The 24,920-nt window shown below is 43.7% G+C and overlaps 1 protein-coding gene across 1 annotated transcript in view; it reads left to right on the top strand.

Annotated features, from left to right (window-relative positions):
- Nucleotides 1–24,920, top strand: part of LOC117404711 (phospholipid phosphatase-related protein type 5-like) — a 51,079-nt gene that overhangs the window by 1,523 nt on the left and 24,636 nt on the right. Inside the window, exon 2 of the mRNA XM_059031708.1 lies at nt 5,672–5,750. Coding sequence (XP_058887691.1) covers nt 5,688–5,750 — 63 coding nt within the window. The 5' untranslated portion in view covers nt 5,672–5,687. The remainder of the gene's footprint in view (nt 1–5,671; nt 5,751–24,920) is intronic.

Here is a 24,920-nt window from a genome sequence, read left to right as displayed (position 1 = left end):
TAACCTCAGAGTTGTTTCTGCCCATCATTATGAAATACCCTCATCCTAGACTAGGAAAGAATGTCAATGACATTTTCAAATGGTAATGGTTTTTAAAAAGAAGACAGGTGGAATGCTTGAAATGCTATTTTATATTTAGTGATGATGAACAGTATGTCAAGTCATAATTAATAGCTTTCATTGAATACATTTTAAAGGCAGCCAAGAAGACAATTGGAATAATGCATCTGTCTGTCATTCCTTCCATCGCATGACAGTGAACTTTGAAAACATGGGCAATGACTGCACAAAATTGCCACCTGGAATAAAGCAGCTGGGTAAAGTGCATGATTTCCACCACTCTGAAGTTTATCAGCTGTTTCCAGAATGCTTGTTAGAGTTAAGAACTGTAATAGTTTAATATTGCGAACTATCGTAAGCTTCCACTGTTGATGTGAAACTAAAAACCTACCTCTCCCAAAATACATCTTATTAATTATTTATCACAATTTATTTTAAAACAATACAGAAGTCTTCCTCCACCTAACCCACTAAATAACCACATAGTTTGTCAACCCCTGTGGATTTCAAGACCTGTAAAGTAATCATGCATTACAACAGATATCCAATTAAAATACCGAAGGGTATCTGTGACAGGGTGCCTGCAGGAATTAAACCCACAGATAGAAAACCGTAGTTTAAGTGCTGGTGAGCATGTTTATTAACAAAACAAACACACAAACAGGAACTAAATAAATTGGCACGAGGGCCAAAATAAAGGTTCAAACAAAAGAATAAATCACTTGTAGGCTGGGCATTAGCCTTCACTACAGATACAAAACAATACAAACTCAAACTCAAACTTGGGGAATGGCCACACCTGTGATTGCTGGCAGGGATAGATTTAACCCCATCCCTGCCAACCTTACATTCCCCTACGAACTATTTACACCAGCCACTGTATCACTGTAAGATTTCAGAAAATCATGGTTTCAGCTGGCTGGAGTTCTGGTATAGATAATGGTGGTATAGATAACTTGCATTTAATATTTCCTTTTAATATCCTTGCCACCACAGTTACAATGTTTGGCCACTATGAGTGGCACTGTGTAATGCATATACTGGAAGTTATGATAAATTTAAGAAATACCTTTTATTACTAAAAATATAAAGGTACCTTTTATTATTCCGTGCCATTTTCACTGCTCCCCTTACTTGATAGATTACCTTCTCATTTTTAATATATTTGTTTTAAAGGGGGGAGACTTGTGTTCTTTTCTTTTGTGTTTTAAATTATTTTAAACTAAGGGGACAGTGAAGTGGACACTTACACTAATAAAAGGTATTACTTTATTTACAATAACTTCCAGAATTTGCATTACCAAGTGCCACTAATCATGGACAGATATTGTAACCATGGTTCGTTTGCTTGGGAATTGAGTGGCAAGGACATCAAATATCAAATATATGTAAATCGTTTTAAAATTCTTAACCTGCTACACCTGTATAACCTATTCAGTTAAAATATGCAGGGCTTATACACATGATTTTATGAATACTTGCAACACAATATCATGGTGTGTTATGTGGCATTGTCTTTAGTGAATTGTATGTCTCCTGGTTACAGTCAGTATAACTTGTAGATAGTATGCACTAAAATGTGGTGTCCAGTGTGACAACACATTAATTGTGAATTAGAGCAGTTCAGCTGTATTTTCAGAAACCACATGCTGACTTGTTGCTTCTGTTTTTGTACAGCTATGTTAATGACCTCGTAACTTGTCACCTGTATCTTCTCAACCATGCACACACATTCTAAGGTTACTTATAAATAGAAAACAGGATTATGCAAGTCAATTGAAAAGACAAAATTGGTGTGTTACAGTATCTTATTACCTTTCAGGGCAGTCATTTTTACATCCCTTTGTATATACTTGAACTTGAACAAAATGCTTATAGAGATCGGTTCTCTATTATAATTATGCTATAGATATCAACTGTTTACTGTCAATATCCAACAAGTATGTTGCTTACCACAGAATTGGTCACCTGGTAAGGTTACTTGTTATTAACTGAAACCAAAGACTGACAAGTACTGCCCATTGGTATACATTTTTTGTTGTTCATAGGATTTAGTCCTCATAGTATACATCCTGAATGATGTGTGAACATGGTTCTATCTTCTAGCATTTGTGACATAACATGAATATATATATATATATATATATATATATATATATATATATATATATATATATATATATATATACATACAGTGTGTATATATATATATATATATATATATATATATATATATATATATATATATATATATATATATATATATATATATATATATATGTATATGTATATATATACATATATATATATATGTATATGTATATATATATATATATATGTATATGTATATAGTTTTTGCATTGGGTTTTCACAAAGTACTGGAAATGCAAAATTCCAGAAAAATAAACAAATAATCCTTCCAGTTTTTATTGAATCAGTGCTGTGACAAAATAGATGGGCAATACATTCAGAATAGAGTCTCAGTGTCCTAATCCGATATAGCTGTATGTCCAAATGTGTTTCTTATCAACCTTTAGATAGTCTTAAATTAGACAGAGGGGGAATAAGCAGATATTCATTATAGGTTTATATACTTGCTAACTTTTAAATGTTTAAGAACTACTGTATGTTAATGATTATTTGATGGATTTCAGTACTAGCACACAAAGCAATGCATTTGTTTTCAGGATTATATGACTGTACAAAATGTACATATTGTTTATTTCTTGGGGTGTCTGGAGGAAAGTCTTTTAAATTCACATGAATACATTTTGTATAAATCTATATAAATGTCAATATTATAAGGGTCAACAACACAGTCCACATTGGTTGTATAGCTGACTAAAACCTTTACAATAATATACAGAATATACTCTGTATGGACAACTGCTCCACAGTTAAGCAGGGTTCCATTTTGAAAACAAGAGAAAAGCTTGTGACAGTCACCTGTTGCCTAATTCAATTCGAGTTTGTATTTGAATACACTGCATTGTGCACTTCTGAAACATGGTCCTATTTAATAAATGTGGTATTTTAATATTTATTGGAATTTGTATGTTAATAGTGCTACGGTACTGGTGCTATATTGCTTTTTTTATTATCAATATTACAGTCTTGAAATGTTTGCCATCTTGTGGCTGTTTGGAACAACTACAGTACATGGGTCAAGAAAAGTCATTCAACCATTTACTGACTTACTGTTAAATACTGGTTTGTGTTTGTGCTCCAAGTGACTGTAATCAAGTAATCAAATTGATGTTCCGTCTAAGTGTAGTTAAAGTTAATCCATTTAACTAATGAATTAAGCCCGGTGGGAAAGCAGAGGCAACTGAGATTCACTGTGACATATCCACCTTGTGGATACAAAAATAAAATATGGCTCTGGGAGAGTGCAAAATGTCAGGAGACCCACACAATTAAAATCATTCAGGTGTAGTTATTCCTTTGGGAGATAAATAATCATTTTTTTTGTTTAAACTGCAGAGAGTAAAAAGATTTTTAGATAGAGCATCAATAACTTCTTGCTTATGATGATCCAGCAATTCTGGGGTTTGTTTTTATTTGTATTAATCCAACTTAACTATACAAAACGAATGCTAAAGAGAGAATGCCATATTAGAGGTGTTAGTACCATGAGAAAGTAGGTCAGTATGACCCTCATCACATCTGTGATCTGGGAGCATTCAGGGTTTTTTTTTTAGGAGGAAGGCAGGTGCTTGGAATTATCTCTGTCGGGTAACTTCAGATAAGCCTTGGTTCTCAACTGATAGTGCAGCTGTAAAAAAAATGTAGTGGCACATTTCGATTTGGCAAGACCACAGCTTTGCATGATGATTGAAGTGGCTCTAAATGATAATTTCAGGCTTATATTATTATAATCTCTTACTTCAAATCACAAGCCTACACAGACAAAAAACTGAATACTGAAAAATACATTTTGCATATATATATATATATAGGTAGTGGACAAAAAAATGGAAACACCAATGTAAAGTCACTTAATAGGGTGCTGGGCCACTATGGTATCCCGCTCTGTGGAGTTCTCAGCAGATGAAACTGGCTGCTCGCGCCCCAGGTTGAAATTTGCAGTCAATTGATCCGCAGTTGCTCGCCTGTTTTGCCTTGCGCTTCAATTTAATGCACGGATATCACGATCCTTGAGTATGCGCTTCCGCCCACTGTTGCCCTTTGCTGATGATGTCTTTCACTCTGAGTTCCATGCCGACATCACCTTAGACACTGTTGCTCATCAAACATCGGCAAGTTGAGCTGTCTTGGTCACTGAAACTCCTGCCAAACGCGCCCCAACAATAACCCCTCTTTCAAAGTTGCTGAGGTCTCCTCTTGCAGCCATGCTTGCCATAATTATAGGCAACCAGGCCTGCCCAGCATTTTTATACATGACCCTAAGCATGCTGGGATGTTATTTGCTTAATTAATGCATGAGCCACACCTGTGTGGAAGCCCTTGCTTTCAATATACTTGGTGTCCCTCATTTACCCAGGTGTTTCCATTTTTTTGTCCACTACCTGTATATTGCTGCTTCTTTTTTTATAGTAATCAAATACCCAAAGTTGCCATTATATATAATAAACAACACTTTTGATAATTGTTTCATGCAACATAATACAAAGAGATAAGAACCAGGTCTCTAAAGTGAACTTGCTTGGAATTAACCCTTGTGAGAGCCAATGATTTCAAGTGAAAAGCCTAGGGAAGTGGCAGATTTAAAACTAAAATGATAAAATCAATTAAAATTCAAAGCTAACAGTATTGGCACAACATTTGGGTGAGCACAGAAACCCTTGCTTTACATTATTTCCTTACAAGACAACCATATGAAAATGTAAAAATAAATAAATAAAACAAGTAAAAATAAAGATTAAAGGAGCTTTTTAACTGTATCTTGAAGTTTGGTATGTATAGCTTCACAGGTAAGTGTGACATCAATATGTGGACAACTCACCTATACCACTGCCATGATTGATATGCATCACGGAATAGATGACAACATTTACATATGTTTGCTTATAACCGACAAGGCTACAGATTTAAGGATTCACGACTATGGTGGATTCTATTTTTCTATTCCAGTCTGTTTTCTTTGCATGCTGTAACATCAACTAGAATTTTTTAATGTATATTTCAGAAAAAAAGCATTTATACAGTCTGTTTCATTTTATACAGGAGTTAAGCTACTTGACAATTGACAGCTAGGGGGCAGACATGCTTGGGGAAAAAAAGAGGCAATATTGTCAGAGGATATTGCTCCTGAAAAAATAGTGGGTGCTAAATTGTTGTATCATATTATAGGTACAGATATAAATATATTTCAAAATGCCTATTGTCATTACAAACAAAAGCAATACTTTTTTCTCCTATTTAAGAATCTCAGAATGCTCTGCTTTTACATGACCTGTTGATGGTGGGTTTTCTTTAGATTTGCATGTGTGTATACAACTCTGGCATTGAATATCAGCATGCTGACAGGTGACAGTAAACATGCATGCAATATGGTTTCACGATAATAATGTAAATAAATATTGGTATGCAATTGATAAGCAGTAATGAAAAAAAGCTAATTTTATATTTTATCTTCTTATTATTGCAGGTAGTAAAGGCATAAAATGCCACCTGAAAGGGGTTTGCACAGAAGCTGCGCAATAATCCACTGTTTTGTTCTTGTTGAGGTAAGTTTGTCTTAATTATTCATTCACCCAAGGAAAATGCATACCAGTTGAAATAACTTCTAATAAATAATCTTTTCTACGTTGTAAAAAAAAATTAATCTAAAGCTGCCTTCCATTTACTGACACAAAATAAACAATGAATTTAAATTGATGAAGTGAACATATTTCTAGTGGGATTTTCACTGACTGGGAAATGTACCTAGAATGTGCCCATAGTGGAAAATATAGGATGATATCTGATACACAGCACAAGGTAAGATAATTCGCTTGCTTTTTATCAAAGGGAGAGAACTGCTGGTTGGTTAATGACATTCATGAATGCATTGAAGGGGAGAGAGCAATCCTTGAAAGTGCTATAACATGTGTTTCTTTCAAAACTGCACATTTGAATCCAAAATAGTGAATGGAAGTGTATGGCTTAGTGCCAGTGTTGTTCAAATTATAACAGAGCCATGTATGACTTAAGTAAGCTTGTTAACATGTAAGCATGTGTCAAATGTATCAAGCAATATTTAAAAAAAACAAGCTGAACATTGTTTTTATCATTGACTTGCTCTTACAATTAAGGCCACTATAAGTAGAAATAGTACATAATAATGACTGAGTGAAGCATTTACAAGAGAAAGTTAGAAACCACCACCATTAACAGTAATGATGACGCATTTTATTGGCTGCAAAGCATGTCAGTCAGGTATTGAAGGGGAGGGACATTTCGCTTTCTAGGTACCTGAAAGTTCTATAACATTTGAAATGTAAATAGTGAATAGTGCACAATCACTTCAAGAAAACTCATTTTAAAGGGAATGTCAGGAGGCTTGGTGGTCCAGTGGCTAAAGCAAAGGGCTTGGTACCAGGTTCCCGGTTCAAATAGTTGACCCCCTAATCTCTGTAAATCGCGTTGGATAAAAGTGCTAAATGGCTAATTCATAATAATGCCCTTATACTCTCTTAGTGTAATTTTTTTGGCTGATGCAACCCAGTTCACGATAGTGACCCATGTACTGCCATCCTCCTTTAAAATCACAATATTGTCCGGCTATGCAGTGCTGAGAAGAGAAGAATTTGAAGAATAAGAAGAATGATTCATTAAAATATATTTTAAAGTCTTGCCATAGAGGGTTTAGGATAAGAAGTGTTTTAGTAAGATGTTATTAATTTAGAAACTTTCTGTACCGTATTTGAGATGAGACCACTGGTACTATTAGCTAAATTATTTAGCATAAAAAGACATTTAATTTACAGCTATGGCCAAACATTTTGCATCACCCTATAGAATTAACTAATATTGCTTCATAAAGTCGAATGAAACCTGCTGAATAATGTAATGTTAACATATTGAATTGCATACCGCTTTGTAGTTTTCCATATACTTAACGAAAATCTGACAACAACTGAAAAATGTGACATTTCAAAATCATGAAATACTGCATTACTATTATGGCTTCTGGTAGACTTTGTGTAGTTTCTTTGATTACATGATGTTAAAATGTTGCAATTAGTTCCTGTTCTGTGATGTTCCCTCACTGAATTGTTAATAGAATAATTTAATGTGACTGCCTTACCTTTCCATAGAGAGCACAACTAAAATGCACTATGGATGTTTGACCCTCACGAGGGATAAATATCCCTTCCAAGGGGAGCATAGTTGACACACTCCTGTGTGCGTACGGTATGTCTCCGTTTTAAAAACTCTCGTCCTCTTGTGATTTGACTTTGTAGTGTTATCTTCATAACCATTGCCCTATGTTATACATTTTCATTGATATGTATTGAAGAAATGATTTGCCCGTGACATGCAAACTCACAACCTGAACATTTCTGTAGCCTCAGGTAAGCTCCATGAGACCGCATTACCAGTTGATAATTGAAACTACAGCCCAAGCTAATGCTTTTTTTCTATTGCTAGAGCTTTTCTACCAGCCCTTCCTCTTGTATGGCTTAGTGCCAGTATTCCTCAAATGAAAACAGAGCCATGTATAGCTTAATGTGTGGAGCATTGTGCACATGTCAAATGGATTTAATCAAACAATATTCAAGAAAAGAGTTGAGAATGTACCTCAAGGCTAGCTAACCATGTGACTTATTAGATCATTAAGACCACTGCCTAGAAATAGTACAGAATACTGAAAATGCTTCATCATAATTGGCATTAACATTTAAACTTCATCTTAATCTATGTCTCAAATGCTGTTTGCAGTATTGTGCACATTTTTCTTATTTCAGTTCTTCATCTTTCTTTTAGTTCTTTTGCCTCAAGTCCATCCTTTCTGTTACATGCAAGGTTCCTGGCCCTTTTTACTTCTGACGGTCTTGTCCCCTCTAGTTATGTCTAGGATACATCTCATCTTTTAGCTGTTTGTAGTGTCTACTCCTTCAACCAGTTAGTGTCTGCTTGTCAAAACCATAGGTCACGGCTTAAATGAATTGAAAGGTGTTTTTTTTGTACTTCTCACTGTAGTAAGCAATCCATAGAAAGAAGGCATTTTGACTGCATTTGTCGTCTTTTGTGATATTTAGGTGTTGTCACCCCGCCATGTGCAAAGGTCTTAGAAACACTATATTGCCATGGCTTGCAGGGTAATTGTGTTTTACAGTAGTTGCTGCATATGAGTGTCTCAATTTAATTTCTTTTGAGAAGTGCCTTAACAATGGAAGGATAATTACTGACTGTGTTTAAAAGATGTAGCTTAGTTGCTATGGAAAACGTTATTAACATATTGACACTGTTTCGTGATGTGCATTTTCCATTAAAAGACTATTTATTATACTTAATATTTTAGGAATTTAGATTCAATCTTCATGATCTAGGACATAAGGAGCCAGTGTTACTGAACCTTACCCCTGCAATGGAGGCATACATCCTCTGTACTGTCCCTCTCGGGCAAGCACACACATCTGTTGGTGAAAGTATCAAAGTGAGAGCCAGATATACAGTCAGGTGTTCCTATCCATCCGGGGACCTGAAGCACTTAATAAATGTATTAGTAAATAATTATTAATCCAAGAACAAAAAAACAAAAAGCAACTGTAGACAGCTTCAATCAAAATGGTGCCCCCTCCTAGTAATATTTTTTACCATGCTTTATGATTTGTTAAATGTTTGAAATGCATTATCTTGTATTTACTATATTGAGATATGTTTTTACCATTGTATACTACAGTAAACTATTATAAGGGATGAGCCTAATTTGAGACCGAGTATTGGTAAGAATTGAACTCATGGCTTCTCAATGCAGATGGTTACTATAGCACACTGCTACTTTATCACACTGATCAGTTCGCCTAACGTTTCCACAAGGGTAATAATTAACGAGAAGCAGAGTTCTCAGGAGATAACCATTTGAATTAGAACATTTAATGTTGCTGCAAGGCTGTCACAGTGCAATGTTCTGAAGAATTGCAATCTGAAATTGTAAATAATAATAATAGTAATAATTGTAGATTAAATACTGTATGATTAAATTAAACGTGTTGTAATACTGGTTTTGTTTGTTTGTTTTTTATTATTTTTATTTGAAGTGATATTATTTTCAGATGACAGTTGTTGATGCCTCAAATGGCACGACTGTATCTATTCCTGACTCTGTCCTCTGGGGTACCACTGATTAGACAATAATATCAATTTTATTGATTGTACTTTCACCATTGGAGATGTATACTGTTTAAGATATTCTGTTTTTCTCTTGTGAGCTGGTACTGTATGTTAACTATAAGCAAGGGTAGGCACAAATCAGGATGTCTAACTGCATGAAGGTAAACCGAAAGGGCAATGATGATGAAGAAGTCACCCAATTATAAATACAAACAGTGTTGACTGCAGTTACTCTGCAGTGCCAGCTGGAGCATAACTGGGCTGCCACAGTCCCGAATGAAAATAATTGTTTGAAGGGCTGGATTTTTCCCCTTGAGACAAATAAATGTGCACCGTGGAAAGCAGGATGTACAGAATCAGCATCTGAAGTTATTTAAAATGGGTCACATCAGTGATTTGGAAGTCCTGCTTTTTTTTTTTTTTTGGGACTGCAAATCATTTGCGATTTGGGCTCTGTGAGCTTTAAAAAGAATCTTGTGCAAGCCTGTGGATCTAATATGTGTTCCTAATTAGCGTTGTTACAACCCAAATTAGTTTTTCTGTCCCAGTATTTCTTTGTTGTAAAGATCTTTCTAAATGTGTATTGTTTTGAGTAGGTTAATACTTTAATTATATATAGATAATTATATAAAAAAAGAATAAGTCAATAAATAAATAAATCCTTGTGCATTAAGCTACAATCACAAGCACCGCAATAAACCCCAGATTGTTCCAGAACTTTGGTCACAACTAGACCTCATACTAAAAGTAATCAAACTGTAACCCTACAGCTACTGTATAATTGTAATGCTTGGGATTGGTTATCTATTTATAACCAATCACATTATTGCTCTGTGATAGAATATGTTATACCTCCCTGTTCTTTTGTGAGAAACTCAACACATATAAGCCTTCTTAACCTTGGAAACAATTTGTGTTGGAGATAAAGTGGCATTATTTCTCAGAAGACATAATATGGTAATCATGCCTGTAAGAATAAATGTTTTAGTCCTATATCCTTATACCTGTAGGTATGTTGCAGGTGACTTGTGATCAGTGTTGCTCAAACATTTCTTTAACCTTAGGGAACCAATATCATTCCTTTGACTGACTGCTGAATTGCACAGCATTAGCAATTTAATTGATTTTTCGCAGCTTGGTATAAAGTCATGATCAGACCAAGGTGTCCTTGGGCAACTTGACCATTTTACTATTATATCTCAAAATAAAATACTTCTTTCATTATTGATTCTCATTAATAATAATAATAATAATAATAATAATAATAATAATAATAATAATAATAATAATAATAATAATAATGTATTCAGTAGCACCATCTTTGAAGGATGTTGGTGCGTTAAAACCACAGTGCAAACAATGATAATCCACAAATTTATTGAAATAGACATGGATTATTAAGACTTTGTTTGCAAAGCGTGACATCTTAATTTGTTTAGGCTAATTTGTTTACTTCTGTGCTGAGCTAAGGGAAAACAGCTAATGAGTCACACTGACACTGTTGGCTCAATTTTTTGAGAATTATTTGTTGTATAGAAAGATCGATGTTGGTGCTGTTCATTTTTAAGCAAATTGATTCTTGCAGACACTGATAAAATGTTTTTGATACATCAGTGTTCAGTCAATGTTGGAACTGATCTATGTTGTTGTAGTACTGGTACATAACTAACAAAAAACTGTTTGCAAGTCATATTATACCGATTTTCTTCATTGCAGCTTTGCTGACCAAGAAAATTTGTTCCCAAAAAAAACAAAAACAAAAAACTTCAACATCTCTGTCAAAACCTGTCTCTAGATTCTAAAAAAGGCAGGATTTACAATTGGTTCTTTAAAACTCCCAGAAATAAATGTGATGTATATCAATAGGTTTTAATAGAATAGGAGCTATGTGATCATGGAAGATGAAGACAATAATCTATGTGCTACTGTAAGTGAGTGTTCACTTGCTATTAGAGGGTTAGTATTATATCCCCCAGAATATATGCTAGAATAAATGTGGGTTTGCTATTGAAAAGAAAGTGGGGCAATCAAAATATAGTTCTAGTAAAGTAATTATTCACAATTGCAGTTTTCACAATTGTTTATCCAGGACATCAGGCTTAACCTTTTGAGGTCTTTCCTGTTATTTACCAATCCGCTGGTTGACTGACATGTTAACAGCCAGTAACATGCTTTGACCCAGAAGACACTGCTGAGGTGAAATGACCTAGCTTGTCCAAATGCAAACAGATAACCCAAGAATAGGGGATAGAAACTGAGAGTTTGATTTAACGTACAGTACTGTAGTTTCAGATATTGTACATGTGTGCTCTACTAACGTGTTTCTTTAAAAACTGCATATTTGAGACCTATGTAGCTAATGGAAATTCAAAATGGCTAAGATGTTTGTTTGTTTGTTTGTTAGTTACAGTTACTTTAAATGTGGGCATGTTACATACATCCCTGCCACATGTATTTCCATGAACTGTAAAGTGCTGTACATTTGGTTTTATGTATTTAAGAAATAAGTCATGACGGTGTGAGACACAATACTATGCAATCCCATTCATAATCCTATAAAAATTGAAAACAATAAAAAATGACTTGTTGTTTGAATCCAAAACTATAGTTGTCCGAATGTTAAAAGTGATATCTATAGAATATCAAATGTAATAAAAATGCCCACCTCTCACAGTAAGTGATAGCTGACAGAACAGTAAACTTTGTAAATGGTTCATAATTGTCTTTGCTAAGTTTCAAGTGGATATTTAAAATATGTAATTAAAGAAACACATTTTGCTTCAAATCATCAAAACATTACAATCATTAAAACATGCATAATATTATTCCAAAATGCCTGGCTTAATTTCTATATTTGAGTACGGCACAGTGTTTTTCAGTGTGCTACAAACATTTAGATTGTATAACTCCAAAAGCTTTCAAATCTTCAGGGGTATAAGGAGCTCAGTGCATGCATTTCTTATGAAGCGTGACACACTAGATAAACCTTTGCCTGCTTGAAGCCTGCTGCTTGTTCAGTGTTTCTATTTGCATACTGGAACTGAAATTCTGGATCATTTACTAGTAATGTCTTTATGTTGGACCAGGAAAATATGGTACTGCTTCTTTGTGATTAGTTCAGGTCAGAACAATACTCTGACAGTACCAGCCGCATACCCAGAATATCCACTGGTTCAGCGGGCAATGACACTATAAGAAGTGCAAACATGCTGTATTTTTGTTTAGTTACATTATTGATACTGTAGTATAAGTTATGATGCAACATGATTGATATTCCAAATCACAAATGTTTTTTCTATTTTATTTCTTGGTTTAGCAAGAAATAGTTGGTTACAAGTAAATACAATTACAGCATATAATGTCATTATTCATAATATAATCACCTGATGACTAATTAATATATTATGATAACAAATAGTATGAGCATTGTGTATCCCCAATAAAAATACAATGGAACAGTTGTTGTTCGTTTTATGTTCCTTTTACATTCACAAGAATGAAAGTATTTATCAAAAGTATTTAGTTTACTGTTTACAGGTTTAGTAAAAAAAAATTGTCGGGTGACTGTTGTGTGACATTTTATCAAATGGGAATCCACTGTTGCTATAATAAAATGAAGCTAACCAAATACTTTATGACTAGCCAACAAAGAATGGTCTGGGATGTTGCGTGTGTGAATACATTGGAGAAAAACAGTGCCCTGATTAGTGAAGCAAACCAGCATAGAAAAGAACGAATTTTCGTTTTTATTTTATGAAATCTATAGATTACATGCTGTTGTTCACATTTGTTTATCACGGTTTTTGAGACTATGATAGATTAGGTATTTTCCATGAACATATGCCTGTTTGTGTGTGTGCTGACAGATAATTCTGCAAACCCATCAGCCCACAGCAGATTTTTACAGTACACAGATTAAATTAAATCTGCATCCCTGTAACATAATTTCTACTTCGCTGATCCCCTAAACTCTTATCCTAATATCATTCTTGACTCTAATTTGACAATGTCTTAATCTGTTGGACCTACTGTACAATACAGCTCTCATGGAAAAGCTGCAACTGTATTTTATTGGAACATTTTCCAGTGTTAGGGAGTCGCAACTGAGTCGCCCCTGATTGCATCAACCCCTAAAAGTAGTAAGTGCTCTAAATGCTCTACAATTCATGATCAAACCAATCCTTAGAAGCTCTCTGTAGTTAATGACCTTCAATAACCTCTGACAGTGATAGCTGCTAGTGGTATGTGCACAAAAGTTTTCTTAACATACTTGATCACTAAATATCTTTGTGTCATTGAGTAGATAATCACCCATTTCTCAAGATAGATAGGTTTGAAGAGTTACAGCCTAATTATTTTATCCAGAGATGGGCTGCGATTATATCATAACTGCATTTTAAATAAATCTCCATCAAAAGCATGGATAGATAATTAAGCTTTGTTTTATGAACTGATTCTGAACTTTGCATAATAAATAAGAAGAAAGGGGCCATTAAAGATCTCTAAAGATTGTAGAATTTTCTTGAAAAAATTATGGAGATCAAGATTAAAGCTATCCTATATTTATGGAAATCTGGAAAATGACATGGTATATAACAAATACAATATTCAGCAGTGGCAGTTCTCTAATTAATGTGAACAACTGTTTTTTCAGAAAATGCACAAGTGGGCAATTCTCCCTGTTTAATATTTATTGGCCTTGAATTATTTAATTCTTTTACAAATTACCACAGTTATTTAGCACTTAACTCTACTATTTTAATCTCTAAACTTTCTCCACGCAATGTTGTGTAAATCCTCAAAAACATAAAGTAACTGGAATACAATAATGTTGCCCCGTGTGAATATATATATATGGGGCAAATGGAAAGGTTAACAATTTAAGAAAAAAATTTAGAAATATTGCCAGAGTAATGGAAAAAAAACATGAACTAAAACTTTTACTAAGACATGTAACTGGTAATGTTTAATGCAACAGTACATGTATGCATACAGTAGTTACAGAAGGGTTATCACTGTTACAAAAATAGGTTGCTCTATGAAACACATACATTGATATTTGAAATTCAAGGTAGCAAGAATGATGCTTAGTAGAACAAATTGACATTCTTTTAATGCATTTAACGTTTCTGAGTGCATTCATTATTTAAGGTTTGAAGGGAGATTTCCATGTATAGGACACTAACGTCCTTCCCCATTGAAGTGTGATTATCCCTGCTGTACATGTATGCCAATCTGTGATCAAAATACAGCAGACAGGCTCCTGCTACTCCAGTGCTGAATACAGCAGACAGGCTCCAGCTACTCCAGTGCTGAATACAGCAAACAGGCTCCAGCTACTCCAGTGCTGAATACAGCAGACAGGCTCCAGCTACTCCAGTGCTGAATACAGCAGATAGGCCCCAGCTACTCCAGTGCTGAATACAGCAGACAGGCTCCAGCTACTCCAGTGCTGAATACAGCAGACAGGCTCCAGCTACTCCAGTGCTGAATACAGCAGACAGGCTCCAGCTACTCCAGTGCTGAATACAGCAGACAGGCCCCAGCTACTCCAGTGCTGAATACAGCAGACAGGCTCCAGCTACTCCAGTGCTGAATACAGCAGACAGGTTCCAGCTACTCCAGTGCTGAATACAGCAGACAGGCTCCAGCTACTCCAGTGCTGAATACAGCAGACAGGCTCCAGCTACTCCAGTGCTGAATACAGCAGACAGGCTCCAGCTACTCATGCCTGCAGCTGCAGAGAGTTCTAATATCATTTCAAACAAAAGTTGTTTTTTCCACTTTTACTGTATAGAACAGCACTGTATTTAGAGAGAAAATGGGAGAGATGTGTTTATCCCTTACTTGACTAGATTGCCAGCAGTAAATGCAGCAGTGTTTATTATTATTATTTATTATTATTATTATTTATTTCTTAGCAGACGCCCTTATCCAGGGCGACTTACAATTGTTACAAGATATCACATTATTTCACATTATACAGATATCACATTATTTTTACATACAATTACCCATTTATACAGTTGGGTTTTTACTGGAGCAATCTAGGTAAAGTACCTTGCTCAAGGGTACAACAGCAGTGTCCCCCACTGGGGATTGAACCCACAACCTTCTGGTCAAGAGTCCAGAGCCCTAACCACTACTCCAAACTGCTGCCCATAAGGCCCATTATTAGTAGTAGTAGTAGTAGTATTATTATTTATTTCTTAGCAGACGCCCTTATCCAGGGCGACTTACAATTGTTACAAGATATCACATTATTTTTACATACAATTACCCATTTATACAGTTGGGTTTTTACTGGAGCAATCTAGGTAAAGTACCTTGCTCAAGGGTACAGCAGCAGTGTCCCCTACCAGGGATTGAACCCACGACCCTCCGGTCAAGAGTCCAGAGCCCTAACCACTACTCCACGCTGCTGCAGTAGTAGTAGTAGTAGTAGTAGTAGTCCTATTTAAGGCCTAGTAGGCCGGACTACACCGACCGCCCAGTGGCAGTCGGTGCACCGGCCGCTCAAAGGCGGCCGGAGAAAAAATTCAATTTAGCACCCCTAAAATAGGGGTGCCAACAAGGACTAGGCCTTAACTAATTAAAGAAAGAACCAGTAAAAAGGACTGTAAATTAAATTTTTAATAGAAAAGGGGAGGTGGTACAGAGCACGCCCCCTAGAGCCCACTGGTCGACAAAGATGGCCATGTCGCCAGCGGACTCCGCGTGGGCATGCTCCAACTTAACCCGGGATCGGACAAGGGCCCTGAACATGGCCCCGCAATCAAAGAGACCCTCCCCGATCATCTTACGCTTCCTGGTCTTGTAAATTGCCAGTTTAGCAAGAGCCAGGAGCAGATTCACGAGGAGGTCCCTCTTCTTGGTGGAGCCATGAACAGGGTGCCCGAAAATGAGGAGGGTTGGGGAGAAATGCAGCCAAAACTGCAGCAAAAGGTTCTTCAATAAAAGAAAAAACGGCTGCAGCCTGGCGCACAAAAAATAAATATGGCTTACCGACTCGGACTGACCGCAGAAAGGGCATGCGGCGTCCGAGTCGGTAAAGTGACGCAGGATCTCTCCTGACGCGAGCGCTCCGTGCAGGACCCTCCACCCCAAGTCCCCAGCTCCCCTGGAGACCAGCGGGGAGTACAGGGCCTCCCACTGGGGACCGACGCCCTCCGGTGGTCGGAGGGTCTCCCGCCAAGCGGTGTCTCGGCGGGAGACGAGGGCGAGGAAGTGGAGGGTGTGGAGCGTCATCGCGTACAGGGTCCTCCTCGACGCCGATCGGAGGGGCGTCGAGGAGAGACGCGAGATCCTGCTCAGGTTGTTCTCGAGGGGAGGCCGAGGGGGGGCTCGGGCCTTGGGTTCGATCAGCAGGACCGGAGAGCCGGGGGCAGGGGGGGGGATGGAAGATGGCTCCCCGGTCCTGAGAACTCCCTCGAGATACCTGACAGAGTCTGGGTGCAACGCTGCTTTGCACTCCCGGATCGCGCGGCCGGCCGTCCTGACGGTCGCCCGAGCCGCCCTGGCGACGAGCGACTCGGGGGTCAGCCACTCGGACCGCTCGCGATCCAGGAGATCCCAGACTCTGGTCACCTTGGCCGAGATCAGCGCGCGCCGCACCGAGGGGGACTCCAACGCCTGCGCACCCAGGTGGGGGTTGTGCAGCAGGGGCTCCAGCAGGAGTCCCTCGCCCTCGGTCGGAACGGCGTCTCGGCCGACAGAAAACATGCTCCGGGTCCTGAGCAGGTCCTGGTAAAAGACCGGCAGCTCGGGGAGACGGATTCCCCGGAGGTCGATCCAGAACAGCTGCCGGTCGTAGCCCAGGTCGTGCAGCTGGCGTAACAAGAGCGACGCCAGCGTGCACCACTGCGGGGCCGGGTCTGCGTAGAGGAATCTCTGCAGGGTCTGGAGGCGGAAGGTGTGCACCTGGCTCTTGATGCACACCAACCCTTGCCCTCCCTCGGCCAGAGGGAGGCTCAGAACCGCCGCAGAGACCCAGTGCTTTCCGGCCCAGAAGAAGTCCGTCAGCTTCCTCTGGACCCTGGACACAAACTCAGGGGGCGGGCTCAGGACGGTGAGTCGATGCCAAAGCATCGACGCCACCAGTTGGTTAATCACTAAAGCCCGTCCCCTGAAGGAAAGCAGTCTCAGCAGACCCGACCACGACCTCAGCCGAGCAGCCACCTTGTCCTCCAACTCCACCCAGTTGGCTGCGACCGAGGTCTCCGCGGGGCTCAGGTGGACTCCCAGATATTTAAAACTGTCCGCGCTCCACTTGAACTGCTGGAGCGCGACAGGGAGGGAGTCCACCCGCCAGGGACCCACCAGTAACCCGGAGCACTTGTCCCAGTTGATCCTGGCAGAGGAAGCGGCAGAGTAGACGCTCTGGCAGCTCCGCATCCTCTCCAGGTCAACCGGGTCGGAGGCCACCAGGAGCACGTCGTCGGCGTAGGCCGACAGGACCACCCTCGTGTCCGGCGCGCCGAGCGCCAACCCCGTGAGCCTCCTGCGAAGGAGGCAGAGGAAGGGCTCGATGCACAGCGCGTACAGTTGTCCGGACAGAGGGCAGCCCTGACGCACTCCTCTCCTGAACGCGAGGGGCGCGGTCAGGGACCAGTTAACCTTCACGAGGCACTCGGCAGAGGCGTACAGCATCCGGAACAGGCCGACGAAGCGCGGCCCGAATCCGAATGCTCGCAGGGTTCCGAAGAGATACCCGTGATCCACCCGGTCGAACGCCTTCTCCTGATCCAGCGACAGGAAGGCGACCGACCGACCGGTCCTCCTGCAGTAGTGCAGGAGGTCCCGAACCAGGAAGATGTTATCGAAGATCGTCCGGTTCGGGACCGTGTAGGACTGGTCGGGGTGGATCACGTCTGCCAGCACGGACTTGAGCCTCAGGGAGGCGGCCTTGGCCACGATTTTGTAGTCCGTGCATAGCAGCGAGACCGGGCGCCAGTTCTTTAGGCAGCGGAGATCCCCCCTCTTGGGCAGGAGCGTTAACACCGCCCGCCTCATCGAAAGGGGCATCTCCCCGGTCTCGTAGGCTTCCGCCAGGACCCGCGCAAAGGCGGGCCCCAGCAAGTCCCAAAACTTCTTGTAGAACTCCACGGTCAGCCCGTCGATGCCCGGCGATTTGTTATAGGGCATCTGACCGAGGGCGTCGGAGAGCTCGGCCAGGGTCAGCTGGCCCTCGAACTCGTCCCGGACGCCCTCGCCGACCGTGGGAAGCCCATCCCACAGAACCCTGCACGCGTCGGAGTCGACGGGATCCGGAGAGAAGAGGGCCGAGTAGAAGGCCCTGGCCCTCTCGTTCACGCTCTCCGGATCCGTCAGAAGGGAGCCGTCGTCCGCCAGGAGGCAGGTGATGTTCTTGCGGTCTCCCTTCTTTTTCTCCAACGCGTAGAAGAAGTGTGTGCCGCGGTCCATCTCCCGGAGGAACTGGACGCGCGAGCGCACAAACGCCCCCCGGGACCGCTGGAGCTGCAGGTCCCGCAGGGTGCACTTCTTCTCCTCGTACGCGCTCTGCTCGAGCTGGTCCCCGCGAGCCAGGCGGCTCTCCAGATCGAGCAGCTCCCTTTCCAGCCGCTCGATCCGCGAGTCCCTCCGCCTGCTCGTGCCCCTCGTGTACTCCTGACAGAGGACCTTGATCTGCGCTTTCCCCACGTCCCACCACTGACGCCAGGTGGGGAAGCGAGATCGCCTGCCGTGCCAGACCGTCCAAAAGTCCCGGAAAGACCGCTCAAAGCGCTCGTCCTCCAACAGGCTGTTGTTGAAATGCCAGTAGGCGGAGAAATGCCTAGCTGGCACCACGGCCACCGTCACGGCCACCAGGTTGTGGTCCGTGAACGGCGCCGGCCTGATGTCGGAGGCGCGAACGCAATGAGCGTGGTTCCGCGACACGTAGAACCTGTCAATCCGGGACTGAGACACCCGCCCCTCCCTCACCCTGGTGAAGGTGAAGGCCGAGGCGTCCGGGTGCTGCCACCGCCAGATGTCGACCAGAGAGAGCCGAGCGATCAGCTCTCTCAGGGCGGCCGACGAGAGCGGGTAGGGCTCGCGCCCCACCCGGTCCGCGGCCTCGAGGGTGCAGTTGAAGTCACCCCCGAGGACCACGAGCTCGTCGGCGCCGATGGTGTTCAGATGGTTCGACATCCGGCGGAAAAACTGGACCCTCGCCGGACCCGAGGACGGAGCGTACGCGTTCACCAGGTGAACGGTAGCGTCCCCGTCCCGGATCCGGTGGTGCAACAGACGGCCCGGCACGACGTTGACCACATCGAGCACCGTGGGAACAAAGGACCCGGAGAAGAGCGTCGCCACCCCATAAGATGACTCGGTGAGGTGGCTGAAGGACACTCTCCCCCCCCACTCCAGCAGCCAGTTGGCCTCGGCCTGCGGGGTGGAGTGGGTTTCCTGCAGGAAGCACACAGAGTAACCCCCTTTTTTCAGGAAGGAGATTACCTGGGCCCTGCGGAAATGGTCCTTGCATCCGTTGACGTTCACGGTCCCGATGCGATACATGGTCCTCTGTCAGGAGTAGTTGGCGACACTCACGGGAGATCCTGAGATCTCCCGAAGTTCACCAACTGGTCGTGAAACTTTCGGGCACGTATGTGCACGCTCGTGCCCGAAGTTTTGCTGGCGTGGCTGGCCCTGAGGAAGGATCTCACAGAGTTTAGGATCCTCTGGAAATCCCCCCATTTGTCCAGGGCCAGCTGGACCTTGTCCCTGCGGTGGATGGTGGCCTCCAAGAAATCCAGGAGCTCCGCCGCAGGGATGTCCGGAGAAGGGGCGAACAGACTCTCCGAGCCCACGCTGCACGCGGACTCCGAGTCCTCCTCCCGCTCCTCCGGTTCTCCACCGCCCCCCTCGCGGTGGAGAAGCACAACGCACTCACGTTGGTGGGTGAGCGCGTTGCGTCTGATTTTAATCTTAACCGACTCTCCCAGCGCCCCCCCCCCAGGGGACGCGGCGGGAGAGATCGGCGGAGGGACCCTGGCGGGGACCGTCTGCACCCTTGATTTCGGGGGCGCAGACGGACGCTCGACGTACACCGCCGAGCCGGACGGTCTCGTCTTCCCCGCTCTGGGTCCCTCCTTTGAGGTCCGAGGCACGGTCTCAGGCCCGTCCTCTTCCCTCGAAGGAAGGGGATCCACCCTCTCGGGTCCTTCCCCTCCCTCCCCTAGAGAAAGGGGATACACCCTTTCGGGTCCTTCCCCTTCCTCCGCATCAGTCACCGGTTGTTGTTCCAGGGGCTCCTCCCGCGCCCCCTCGGTGACTGGAACCGGTCCCCCGATGCTGGGTCGGGGACCGGTTTCTTGGCCCCGTTGCACTTCGGGGAGGGGATCTACCGCGAGGGCACCACCTTCTGCCCTCTCCGGTTCTTCCCCTCCCTTCCGCGCTCCGGAGACCAATGTAAACGCGGGCTCCTCAGAGCCCGCCTCTGCCTCAGGGGGTGTTTTCTCCTCCCCCTCCGCGGCGGCACGAGGGCCGGAACCCCCGTCGCCGCAGGAGAGGGGAGCCTGAGGCAGATCTTGTTCCGGGAGGGGTGGTTCTTCCCCCCCCTCCGACCCCTCGGCGGGGGTCGCTTGCATGGGCTCCGCGTTATTTGCGGAGCCCACGCTTGCCTCGGGGGCCGGATCCGCCTCCTCCCCGGAGACGGGAGCCAAAGGCAGTTCTTGTTCCGGGAGGGGTGGTTCGTCCCCCCCCTCCAGCCCCTCGGCCGGGGTCGCCTGCATGGGCTCCGCGTTGTTTGCGGAGCCCACGCTTGCCTCGGGAGCCCGAGGCAGCTGTTGTTCTGGGAGGGGTAGTTGGTCCTCCCCCTCCGGCCCCTCGGCGGGGGTCGCCTGCATGGGCTCCGCATTATCTGCGGAGCCCACGCCCGCCTCGGGAGCCCGAGGCAGTTGTTGTTCCGGGAGGGGTGGTTCGTCCCCCCCCTCCGGCCCCTCGGCCGGGGTCGCCTGCATGGGCTCCGCTTTATCCGCGGAGCCCGCGCCTGCCTCGGGAGCTGGTTCCGCCGCCCCCTCCTCGGCAACACAGGTTTCATGACCCGTGTCGCCGTCGGAGGAAGGCGGTGCCCGAGGCAGCTGTTCCTTTGGGGGCCCCTCCTGCGCCCCCTCGGCGACCTCCGCTGCGGCCGGCCCCTCGATGGAAGAGTCGGGGCCGGCTTCTGAGGTCTTTATTGTGACGGGGAGGGGATCTGCCCGAAGGGCTTGTTTTGCCCTCGCGGGTTCCTCCCTCCCCTTTGGCCTCTCGGCGGGGGCCTCTTCCATGGGCTCCGCTGCTTTTGCGGAGCCCCGGACCACCTCGGGGGTTGGTTCCTTCTCCCCCTCCGTGGCAGCACGAGGGCCGGAGCCCTTGTCGCCGGTAGAGGGGGGACGCCGAGGCGGTCTCTTTCTTTTTTGGGGGCCCTCTATCGCCCCCCCGGGGACCCTCAGCAAGAGGCCGAGACGTGTGCACTTGCGTGCACACGTGGGAAGACGCGCCTGCGCCTTCCTTTTCCCCCTGAGGCTGCCGGAGGCTGTCCCCTGCCCTGCCACGGCGACGGGGAGCACGCCTCCGGCAGCGCCTCTCTCCTCATCGTACCCGGGGATGAGGTGCTTCGTTTTGCGGGCAGCTTTGCCGCCCTGCCTCGCGGGGGGCGCCGTCGAGGGCGTCCCTATCTCTGGGACTCCCCCTGACCCACCGCCAGATGGTGCGGCGGCGGGCTTCGTCTCCCCCCGCTTGGCCTCCCCGGTGGACCTGGCCGCCACCTTCTTCTTGCGGCGGGCGACCGCGGTCCACTCGGCGGCCTTCTCCCCCCGCGCGCTTTCTGGAGGCGCGGAGGGTCTGGCCGCCTCGGGGGCCCTCTCTCCCTTTCCCCCCCCGGGTGTTACTGGGAGGGGGGCGGGTACTTTTTTGCCGCCCTTCTCTGCGGGCCTCTTTGAAGGCCCCGGGGGCGAGGTGGACTCGGAGGGGCGCGGTGCTTGCGCGGGTGGCTTTGCGCTTTGCTGGAGCTTGGGGCACCTCTTCTTCTGGTGCCCCAGCTCCTTGCAGTGAAAGCACCGCACCTCCTCCGAGGAATAGAAAATGACGTAATTGGTCCCCTCGAAGGGGACCACAAAACTGCCCTCCACGGTGTCCCTCCCCGCCAGGTGGATGGTCACCTGGCGGCGGAAGGACAGGATGTGGCGGAGGGCCTGGTCTCTGCAGCCCAGGGGGATGGGGTGGATGGCCGTCTTGACCTCCCCCAGGGCTTGCAGATGGGGCATGAGCAGGGCATCCTGAATAAACGGTGGCACGTTAGACAGGATGACCCTGCTGCCCAGCCCCGCGAGGGGCTCGATGGGGACAAACATGCCCCCCACGCTGAGACCCCTCTCGATCGCGGTGTTCGCGGCGGCCTCCGATTTAAGGAAAAACACGGCTTTCCCGTACATTTTGGAGGCCGCCACGATCGCTGCTGGTCCCACCGCCTTCGCCATGGCCTTGACGAAGCCCTCGATCGAGAGGGAGTCTCGCAGGAGGCACCTGACCCCGTGCCTCCTGGTGATATTTTTAAATGGGGGGGCCGCGTTGCTCGCGGCCGCCTTTGCCCATTGCTTGGGGGGCTGTGGTGTCTGCCCACTCATTATGTACTTTTTATTTGTATTATTTATTTCTTTATTTCTTTCTTTATTTATTTATTAATTAAACAAGAAACAAACAATAGTTCAAAAAAATAAAACAAACACAAATTGCACACCCCTGCACTCCAATAGTGCAGGGGCGCACAGAACAGAAAAGTTTTAAATCAAAACAAAATTAGAATATTTTTTTTTTTTTTTTTTTTAAATACAAACAAACGTATTTATTTATTTTTAAATAAATAAATAAATACAAATTGACACACCCCTGCACTACAATAGTGCAGGGGCACAAAGAAAATTCAAAAAGAAATCAAAGTTCAAAACTAAAGAATTGTTTTAAACTCAAAAGAAATTCAAAAAACAAACAAAGGGCAAACAAAGGAGCACACGGCCTGTGCTCCCTGCCTGCCCTTCCCCCACTCTGCACACAGCAGAGATGGGGGATTTTTAAAACAAAACGATTTTTAACTAAAAAACTAAAACAGTTATTTACATAAAAATAATTTTCCTAAAAAGACAAAAATAAAAGCTTTAAAGTAAAATTAACAAATCAAATAAAAGAAGTGTTTTAAAAAGAGAGAAAAATCAAAGAAAGAAAAATCTCTCCTGCACTTGCTTATGCAGGCAAGTGCAGGGAGAGAAAAGAAAAACTAAAAAAGTGTTTTATTTAAAAAATAAAACAACTTAACCAGAATATTTTTCAACTAAAAGGTGCACTACTACTTTAGATAGGTGAATTTATAAAAAGAATTCCAAAATAAAAAGTTTTAATAACTGTTTTTAATGCTTTTGAAACACTGCTGCAGGAGCTCCACAAATGTGCGACCTGTCAGTAGTAGTAGTAGTAGTAGTAGTCCTATTTAAGGATCGTATGCAAAACTACACCAGCTATCCACAGACAGCTGGACAAAAATACTAATTAGCACCCTTTATGGGTGCTAAAAAAGACGAACCTTAACTAAATTAAATGAGGAACCGGTCAAAAAGAGCTGTAAATTAAATTTTCAAATCCAAAGGGGAGGTGGTGCAGAGCACGCCCCCTAGAGCCCACTGGTCGACAAAAGATGTCATGTCGCCAGCAGACTCCGCGTGGGCGTGCTCCAACTTAACCCGGGATCGGACAAGGGCCCTGAACATGGCCCCACAGTCAAAGAGACCCTCCCCGATCATCTTACGCTTCCTGGTCTTGTAAATTGCCAGTTTAGCAAGAGCCAGGAGCAGATTCACGAGGAGGTCCCTCTTCTTGGTGGAGCCATGAACAGGGTGCCCGAAAATGAGGAGGGTGGGGGAGAAATGCAGCCAGAACTGCAGCAAAAGGTTTTTCAATAAAAGGAAAAACGGCTGCAGCCTGGCGCACAAAAAATAAATGTGGCTTACCGACTCGGACTGACCGCAGAAAGGGCATAGTAGTAGTAGTGTTGTTGTTATTGTTATTATTATCGTTGTTGTTGTTATTATTATTATTATTTAAACATGAAGATACTTCTTCTGCATGAACTCACAAAGATCATCTCGTTTTTTAAGGGAGTTCTGGGACACATAACTGACGGAGCTTACAGAATCAACCGCACTGCACTCAAACTAACATCAAAAAACAATGTTAACATGCACATCTGGTGTTCCAAAACAACAACACACTTTTAAAACGCTAACAGGGACACTGTGTAGAAATACCTTGCAGTACTGAAGAAAGTGCAGAAGATGACTGTTTTAAAAAAAAAAAAAGTTTAGGAGTTGCATAATATATCAGATGAACTCCATCCCTCCATAGACAACCAAACTAAACAGACGGTATCGCAATGCAAAACGCCAATTATATATTTTTGTTTTTATTATCTAGAGCAGAACAAAGTATTTTTTATCCTATTATTTTACTAGAAGAAAACAAATTCGAGTTTCATTTTCAAGGGGGTCTCACCCACAGGACTGCTAGGTGTATTCCATTGTTGTATGGAACGAGCAGCGAGTGTCTGC

The sequence above is a fragment of the Acipenser ruthenus genome, chromosome 10 (genome assembly GCF_902713425.1).
Source record: "Acipenser ruthenus chromosome 10, fAciRut3.2 maternal haplotype, whole genome shotgun sequence".
Classification (NCBI taxonomy): domain Eukaryota; kingdom Metazoa; phylum Chordata; class Actinopteri; order Acipenseriformes; family Acipenseridae; genus Acipenser; species Acipenser ruthenus.
Note: the sequence above shows the minus strand (reverse complement) of the source record. Positions and strands in the feature narration are given on the sequence as shown.